The sequence below is a fragment of the Hypomesus transpacificus genome, chromosome 24, assembly GCF_021917145.1.
Source record: "Hypomesus transpacificus isolate Combined female chromosome 24, fHypTra1, whole genome shotgun sequence".
Taxonomy (NCBI): Eukaryota; Metazoa; Chordata; class Actinopteri; order Osmeriformes; family Osmeridae; genus Hypomesus; species Hypomesus transpacificus.
Window position 1 is genome coordinate 4,421,910 of NC_061083.1, and position 9,205 is coordinate 4,431,114.

General features: G+C 46.2%; 1 protein-coding gene across 1 annotated transcript; it reads left to right on the forward strand.

Moving 5' to 3' along the window:
- Nucleotides 1-19: 19 nt before the first annotated feature.
- vps37ba (VPS37B subunit of ESCRT-I a) lies at nt 20-6,942 on the forward strand. The gene is made up of 4 exons (XM_047048662.1): nt 20-231; nt 2,906-3,077; nt 5,526-5,608; nt 5,895-6,942. The coding sequence occupies exons 1-4, from the start codon at nt 127-129 to the stop codon at nt 6,369-6,371; spliced, it is 837 nt and encodes a 278-aa protein (XP_046904618.1). The 5' UTR covers nt 20-126; the 3' UTR covers nt 6,372-6,942.
- Nucleotides 6,943-9,205: the final 2,263 nt, after the last annotated feature.

The window sequence follows — 9,205 nt, forward strand, 5'->3', positions numbered from 1 at the left end:
GGCTTCCGGTATGAGACGCCAGTCAGCTGGCAGTTGAGTTCGCTTCCTCAGACCGCTTGAAGGGCTTTTTTTTCGAAAACGAAAGGGGTTCGGCGAGGGGAAGAAGCGAACATAACAGTGCGAGAAATGTCTGGTTTTGGGAGCATGTTTAACTCGTACTCGATCGCGCAGCTTAACGAGTTGCTTGAAGATGATGAAAAACTAAATCGGTTTGTTCAAGACATGGAAGAGGTAAGTCTAATCATTTGGTTTGTTACATTTTAACTTCTCGCATGTTGCCAATCCCTTTGTTGTGTTTGTTCGTGCCCATATGGGCTGTAAATGCTTTCATATCCAAATGTATCCAAAAGTAGCACGTAGCAAACCTTGATCGTTTCCCAGTTATTTTCAGATATTTCTCAACGCTCAATTTTTAGTCGACATCAAAAACAAGTAGTCTTAGGGCAGCCTACTGTACTGGTAACATGTAGTCTTAGCTGTTAGTTAAAGTTTGTCCTTCACGAACACCTTAATAATTTCTGTGATATATTATCACGGAGGGGGGGGGGGGATTGATTGTAATTGAAATGTTGATTGTTGATTGCATTGTTGGGATTGACGTGCCAACACCTTTGCAGTCGACGTAACGTAGGCTATGTAACACTGACAATTGCAACCGCGACATCGTTTCCATCCTATGTTTCCATGAAATCCAAGCAAATGATCACAGCTGTGTGTGGACAACTCAATTTGCAAGTAGCTAAACAGACATTCAGTTCCAGGTAGTGATAGTGACACAGCAAGATTTTATCGTCAAGTCGCCAAAGTACTCACACCACATACTAGCGCTGGTATGGTCATTGGCTTTGTAATATTATTCACTCAATGCCTCTAATTGAAGGTCACGAGCTCTATTTTCAAATAGATACGTTTCTCTCGATGATGACAACAACCCATGAAGCCCATAACAGAATATTAAATATTTCCATTTCAAGAAGTCTACTGTTTCTAGTCCACCTGTCATAAACGCGTGCCTCATTTTTACCAGACATGGCGCATTCCCCTGCATCTATAGTAGACCAACATCCAACCTTTTTAAAAAATATACAAAAACAATGATACAAGCTCATTTGCAAATGTTTACAGGGGTTATCAGCAAATCGCTTCCATCATCCCACGTCTATGTGGATCCTGTTTATCTGGCATTTCACTTTCCTCCATGTGAAAGCGATGAGAAGTTGCTTAATACACAGTTGCTTAATACACAGACCTGGCCAGTGTTGGGCGGTTGCTTGGTAACTCATTGACAGTTGCTTAGTCATCGTCTAAGAAGTTAGTGGTGGAGTTTTGTTGGTTGGCAGTTAAAAAGTGACACTGCAGAGACACACCTCTGTTGAATAAGTCGGAACATTTCTCGTTTGTACAGGTACAAAGGTGAAACTGATGAACGGCATATCCGTGTGCATTTGTAGCATGACATTGGAAAATGTACACAGTGTTGCTGTAGCTTATACATTACCGGGTGTCACGTATGGACAAATGGCTTAGGCTACTCACTGCAAACATTGGCTCTCAGATCTGGATACACATGAAACTCACATAGCAACAGGGAATAAGTCATTATTATGGTCTTGACTGAGAGCAAATGTAATTTAGGCTACATGTAATTTACTGTAAATGTTTTTTTCTCAACTTTTGTTCAAATAGGCTACATCAAGCACACATAATATGCTGTCGTCTCAACATAATTGGCTCTGCCTAAATACATTCAAAGAGTGTACTGTGTGAAAATGTACAGGTGAGGTATTGGCACAATCCAACCAGCACAGCTGTGTATGAATAGGCCTATTAGCACATCTTCAAGGCAGAAACGCAAGCTAACGGCAGAAAAAGTTCCTTTAGTGCAAACCTTACAGGAGGATCTCTGCTAAGATGACCTAGTTTTCCATCACCACATGCCGCTGATTAACTCAACATTTTTGCATTGGAAGTGATTAGTGAATTGAAACAACCTTGTCTGGACTGTCGGCTTCAGATAGTTAGTATTGGCTCTTGTTTGAGAGTGTTTGTGTCTACCTGACCTGTACCAGTGGTTAGAACGAGAGAGGAAGGAGGGAACGAAGGGGGGTGCATACGACTTACACCCATCTAGTCCTGTGGTTAAGTTTTGGTTAAATAAGGATCTTACAAACCAGCGATTCTTGTTCGCAACAGAAATGCAATAGAAGCGGCCGACATTGGTGAAGAATATTGTTTACCGATGACTTGTCTATGATGATCTTTGGTCATTTAATAACAGCCAGCTGACTTGATTTTACTGTGGGGCTGCTTTACTGTTTTTGTGGCTTCTGTTTGGCTTCCGTGTTGAGAGTTAGGAGGCATTTCTTCCAGCCAACAATTATGTGTTTGTTTGACAACACAGGCCTGGCCAGACTAGCATCACAGGCCAGATGCTATTTATGGCCATGTTTTTCCTGACGCTTTCAATGGACGCGAGATGTGATTCTTGGGAGTAGAATGATGGTCACTTCCTGTCGTAACGGTGGAAGTGGAATGGTTTAGACCAATTTAAACCCGGTCTCTAAGGCTGTTCATCTTGTTTTACCCTCCTGCCCACCAGACCCACAAGGTTGTCATTCTGTGGAAGGAACATTAATGTTGTGTCCAAGCTGTGTGTTATATTTACAGGACTTGGCCACATGCTTATTCCTTTATGCCAAGCTATTTCCGTCCACAGAAGCCATCATGCCCTCGGTCATTAGTCGCCAAAAGTGTCTAGATTCTCTCTTTAGTTCGTTTATCTTTGACGCCGCCTCCCCATCTTTTGGCATGGATAAAAGTATCTCCTCATAATTGAAAATATGTATTATTATCATGATTGTTATTACTACAGTATAGGTGATGTGTGTGTGTCTTTGTGTTACAGATCCAGCAAGTCCAGCAGAAGAAAGAGATGATTCTGACCAGTAACCGCAGCCTGGCAGAGCAGAACCTGGTTCTCCAGCCCACCCTGGAGGAGCAGAAGACCCAGCTCACCAAGCGCTACTGCCTTCTCCAGGAAGGCTTCGAAGCCTACCAGCTCCGCAAGTCCACTCTGGGTAACTGTCCGGATCATACCGACACCAAACACTAGCTTCAGCTTGTTTAACATGAGATGTTGTTTGATTTGGGGTCATACTGGGTGTGCCTTGGGGGGGGTTTTAACAGTGTCATTGACCGTCATAAGGGATTTAAATATCGTGTTATTTTCCCTTTTGTTTTCTTGTGCTATTTGATGACACACACACTGCACAGATCGGACCAGTTCAACCAGTACCTGGTGTTTCTGGAAGTGACACTAAGTCATAGGGGCCTATCTACGACTGGGGCCTATCCAGCCCCAGTCGATCCCTGGAGTCACCCTGAGCAGGTTCCTGCTCCAAACACAATCCATGTCAGCAGTATCTGAGACGGAGGGGGAGAAAGGGGGGGAGAGGGGGAGAGATATTGGCTTCCGTTCCCCTTCTCTGACACAATCCTGCAGAACTTTGCTGTGTGTGACTAAGACATGGAGTGGTGACATGTCTGAACTTGTGTGACGTAACGGTTGCCAGGCAGCCCACTGGAAACAGTCCGCCAACAATCCAGTCTGTTTGTTCCCGGTTACTTAAACTCTGCTAAAGTTTAACTTTGCATCCCCTATGGTCACAAGAGCATAGCCGATTCCCTCCTCGAACCACAATGGCCAGACCGTTTGTCCTAATGAACGATCTGTGACGAACGTCGCAGTGACATTTCAAAGCCCCATTTGTGTGGCTATGATTTCTCAGCGGGCGGTCAACGAATACGACAGCCTGTCGTTTGTTTGTTGACGACGGGGGGGGGGTATGAAATGAAATGTAGGTTACCCGCTTCTCCCATCATGCGCTGGCTGTCCTAGTTGTGGATTTGCCGTGAGCCGCAGCAGTGCAGCTGGGCAAGGACGACACCGCTGAGAGCCGCTCAGCCGCTCGACCCAGATGAAACGCCCCGTCCTCGGAGGCAGATCTCAGCATTGTCCCCTGTGTTTCCTTACTAGCACAGTTCCCCTCCCTTCCCCTCATCCTGCAACCTCCATGATAACAGGGATTGTTTGAGCCTCCCCGTAGGGTGGCACTGGGGGCCAGGGTGGCAAGGGGGCAGGGCAGACGGTGCCCCCTCCCCGCCCCTCCGGACAGCAGCCCACAGTGGGCCATTGTGCTGGTGCTGCTGGGATGGCGAGAGGGAAAAACAACAAGGGGAGAAAGAGGCGGTAGAGGGGTGTGGGTGGGGGGGGGGGGGGACTGAGAGAAAGGCAGGCTAACCCTCCCCCTCAGATTCTAGTGTGAGGGATGTATCCATTTCTAAATGGCAGTCTCATGATCCCAGGGCCCAGGCTGTGTGTGTGTTTGCTCCCTGGTCTCTCCAAAGTGGAGAATCGAACCATTGTGTGGCGCGGTGCGGATACCTCCTGGGAGTCTGTGTCATTATGGGGGAGGGGGGCAGGGGGGAGGTGTTCTGCCTGACACACAGCTAACAGGCCTGGGGCCTGAAGGAGGCCTGGCCTCCCTCCTGACAACCAGGCTTTGGCTAACAAACCTCTCAAAGATCAGTCGTGGACTGACGTTTGCCGGCATCTTTCGGTGGTGTGTCTGTGGTGGGCTGTGAGGGGCGGCCTGAGACGGCACTAACTTGTCAGTGTCAGTTTGTTGGTGGGGGACTAATTCCCTGTGAACTGTGGCTCTGGCTCACACAGCTGGGAAACGCTTTACATCATGCCCGGGGAAAGCTGGTTAAATTAAGCTTCTCCTTTTTTTTTTCTCTCTTTCATCTGGCGTGGGGGAAGGGGGGTGGGGGGGCAAGCTAGGCCTTTGTCCGGGCCTGACCCCGATTTCTCTCATGCTCTCTCGTACGACACATTCTCTGGAGGTCTCTAATGGAATGTGGAGCTCAGTCTTTTTCCTAATTCCTTCGACGGTTGTGCACATGAATTTAATTGTTGGTGTACACCGAGTACAATATTTAGAGCTGTTTTGGTTGGCATTAGTGTTTCACACACACAGCCACAATTCTAGGTGTGTGTGTGTTTGCCTGTGTGCGTACGTAAGACTTTATTTGCATGATGTCGTGTTCTCTGTGTAATCCCCGCCCCAGCTGGTGTTGCCTTTCAGTAAGCACAGCAACAGATACCAAGCCAACAGATATGCATCCTTGGAGACACTAGCTCTATTTTCGTGCATGAGAAGGCAGTCTATGAGCGTCAGTAGGCATGTGTAGGCAAGGCCCAATGACTGCTCAGAGTCAGTTAGGTGTGGGATCCCACCAGACTGACTGAACACTTTAAATTCTTAATCCTCACAACCTGTCTTGTGATTTATGACAGGACTCATTATTTCCACAAGTAAGCTCTCAGGAATAAGTACCACAAACAACCACGAATCTGCGATATGTTTTAATATATATAAATGTGTATGTATATCTGGACCTTTTCTTTTGGAATATATATATATATTTCTATATTAGTGAGGTGACTCTTTCTTAATCCACAGACCACAAGTCTGGGAACAGTTCTCTGGACATGTTGCTGGCCCTGCTGCAGGCAGAAGGGGCCAAAATAGAAGAGGAGACAGAGGTAAGCTGTTCTAGCAACTTCCAGTTGACCTCATGCCTCCCTTCTGCCCGTCTGTAAACTGTGTCTGACTGAGCTTTGTATGTGCCTTTTCCTGTGCTTTGTTTGGGTTACGGACACCCTTTTATCCTTTGTAACCTGTTATACTCAATGCCCCTATGTGTGAGTTTCTCTCGGGGGCATGACATCTCTCCTATCTTATTTCACATCGACGTACGTGGCTTCAATTCTCAGGTGTTGGAGGTTGCTGTTAACGTCAATCTGAGCTCTTCTTCTATGTTTGTGACAGAACATGGCAGAATCCTTCCTAGACGGCGACATCATGATGGAAGCCTTCGTAGACGAGTACCATAACAAGAGGAAGTTAGCCCACCTGAGGAGAGTGAAGATAGACAAGCTGCGGGAGATGGTGCTGAACGGCCACAGTCTGCCCCCGGCTCAGTCCCCCACCCCTCGCCCCCAGGAGGTCTCCGCCAGGCCCTCTCCCCTGCACACAGAGGCCGTCAGCAGCTCCCCGGCCCCCCAGCCCAGGAGGGCCCCCCCTCCCCCTCCCGTCCAGCTGTCCCCAGCCTCAGCCCCGGCCCTGCAGTCTCCTGCCTTCTCATACCCTTCCACCCCTTACCCTCCCATTCCCCCCAGGTCGGGCCAGCCTTTTCCTGGTGTCAACTCCGGGTACCCCCAACAATATATGTCCCAGTACCCCCCCGCTCTTCCCCAGAGGCCCCCCCCTCGCATGGCCCCCCAGCCTGGTTTCATTATGCAGTAACGGAGGCGCTGGGCGCTGTGAAGGTGCGGGTCTTGCGGTGGACTTTCGCTGCGGCATTCCCCTGGTTGGTTGACCTCCCGGGACAGCTATGGGGAACGCGACCAATCACAATCAAGATGGCGGAGGGACATGGTCTGGGCTGTTCGCCCTCCGCCGAACAAACAGAATCAAGAAACAACTCCGTGGATTTGCACTCCTCTCATCCGAAACTACACTCTGTAATCACTCTGGCAACTAAAGGTTTTGCCAGACTGGTCTGATTCTGTTGAGGCAAAACCCCCATGCCCTTTCAAACGCTGTTGGGAGGCTGTAGTGAGAAAATATGTCAATCTAGGGTTTACCAGCTTGAATCAACTCATAAACTCTGAGCCAAATATCAACAGTCAACAGTCACTTAAGTGACTTCCTGTACCTGTGTGCCATGGCAGACACAGTGCCATCTTGCAGGGCTTCTTTACACAATGCGGCAGTTTGCTCTCTCTAGTGGCCATTTGTTGAATATACAGTGCCCTCCAAAAGTATTGGAACAGTGAGGCGAATTCCTTTATTTTTGCTGTAGACTGAAAACATTTGGGCTTGACATCAAATAATGAACGTGAGACCAGAGATCAACGTTTCAGCTTTTATTTCCAGGTATTTACATCAGGATCTGATGCACAACTAAGAAAATATCACATTTTGTTTGAATCCACCCATTTGTCATGTGATCAAAAGTATTGGAACAGATATACTTAAAACATATTTAAGTGAATAAGACTTAATATTTAGTTGCAAATCCTTTGCTTTCAATAACTGCAGCAAGTCTGTGACCCATTGACGTCACCAAACTTTTGCATTCTTCCTTTTTGATGCTTTCCCAGGCTTTCACTGCAGCCTCTTTCAGTTGTTGTTTGTTTTGTGGGGTTCCTCCCTTCAGTCTCCTCTTAAGCAGGTAAAATGCATGCTCTATAGGGTTTAAGTCTGGAGATTGACTTGGCCAGTCTAATACCTTCCATTTCTTGCCCCTGATGAACTCCTTTGTTGTTTTGGCAGTGTGTTTTGGGTCGTTATCTTGCTGCATGATGAAGGCTCTGCCAATCAGTTTGGTTGCATCTTTCCTTAAATTGGCAGACAAAATGTTTCTGTAGACTTCCGAGTTCATTTTGCTGCTGCCATCATGTGTTACATCCTCAATGAAGATTAATGAGCCCGTCCCAGAAGAAGCCATGCAAGCCCAAGCCATGACATTACCTCCACCGTGTTTCACAGATGAGCTTGTGTGTTTGGGATCATGAGCAGTTCCTTTCTTTCTCCAAACTTTAGCCTTTCCATCACTTTGGTAAAAGTTAATCTTTGTCTCATCAGTCCATAAAACTTTGTCCCAGAATTTTTGAGGTTCATCTCTGTACCTTTTGGCAAATTCCAGCCTGGCCTTCCTATTCTTCTTGCTAATGAGTGGTTTGCATCTTCTGGTGTAGCCCTTGTACTTTTGTTCATGAAGTCTTCTGCGAACAGTAGATAGTGATACCTTCACTCCTGCCATCTGGAGGTTGTTGCTGATCTCACTAACAGTTGTTTTAGGGTCTTTCTTTACAGCTCTTACAATGTTTCTGTCATCAACTGCTGATGTTTTCCTTGGTCTACCTGTTCGACGTCTGTTACTTAGTACACCAGTAGTTTTCTTCTTCTTCAGGACATTCCAAATGGTTGTACTGGCTATGGCCAATGTTTCTGCAATGGCTCTGATTGATTTTCCATCTTCTCTAAGACTCACAATTGCTTGTTTTTCACCCAAAGACAGCGCTCTGGTTTTCATGTTGTTTTCACCTCTGAATACAGTCTGCATAGACAAAACCTATCTTACCCAATCTGAACCTGAGTGTAGACATTCAGTGGTATTTATTGATTGAATAATGTATGTAATAGGACACACCTGGGCAACAAAACACACCTGTCAGTCACATGTTCCAATACTTTTGCTCACGTGACAAATGGGTGGGTTCGAACAAAAAGGTGATATTTTCTAATTTGTGCATCAGATCCTGATGTAAATACCTGGAAATAAAAGCTGAAACGTTGATCTCTGGTTTCACATTCATCGTTTGATGTCAAGCCCAAATGTTTTCAGTCTACAGCAATAATAAAGGAATTGGCCTCACTGTTCCAATACTTTTGGAGGGCACTGTACATGTCATTTGCCTGTCAGCATACACTCCTCTTGTTTGGCCCTTACAGTCTTTTAAAGGAATGGAGGTATTCTGGGAGACTCTTTCTTTCACTCAGGGATACACTGGGGCTTTACAGATCTATTGTACTGCATCTCAAAAAGGTAGCGTGGACACAACATTATTGCGAAACGTTCTGCAATAGCTAGGTTTACATTTGGAAAAGATAACACCCTTTGCTCACTGGTGGAGGTGTACAGAGATGTTGCCTGTGCTGTTGAATGGAGAATTAGAGCCACAAATAGTGAAGCTATTTTTAATCTAGCATTACCCAGGCTTCCTTATAAAAGACTGGTCAAATATATGCAAACTGTGACCATACTGTGCCATTATCCAAACAGTAATCTCGCACATCATTAGAATCAGAACCTTGATCCATTGTGTCATTTATCTTTCACAAGGTACTTTTAAACTCAGTAGATTTTCAATGAGCAATGAATAAATACTCTTACGTCATTCTAATGCTTTTGGGAGGAGTTTTGCCAGGATTGACTGACAGTCATTGGAAAGTTTCTACGGAGTTTCTGTTTCCCAGCTGTTTGCCGTTTTAAGGCAGGCTGAGTATGTGGCCTGTCTGTCCTGGAGAGAAAGGTGGTACTGGCCCATGTCTCCCAGGACCAAGGCCCTAAT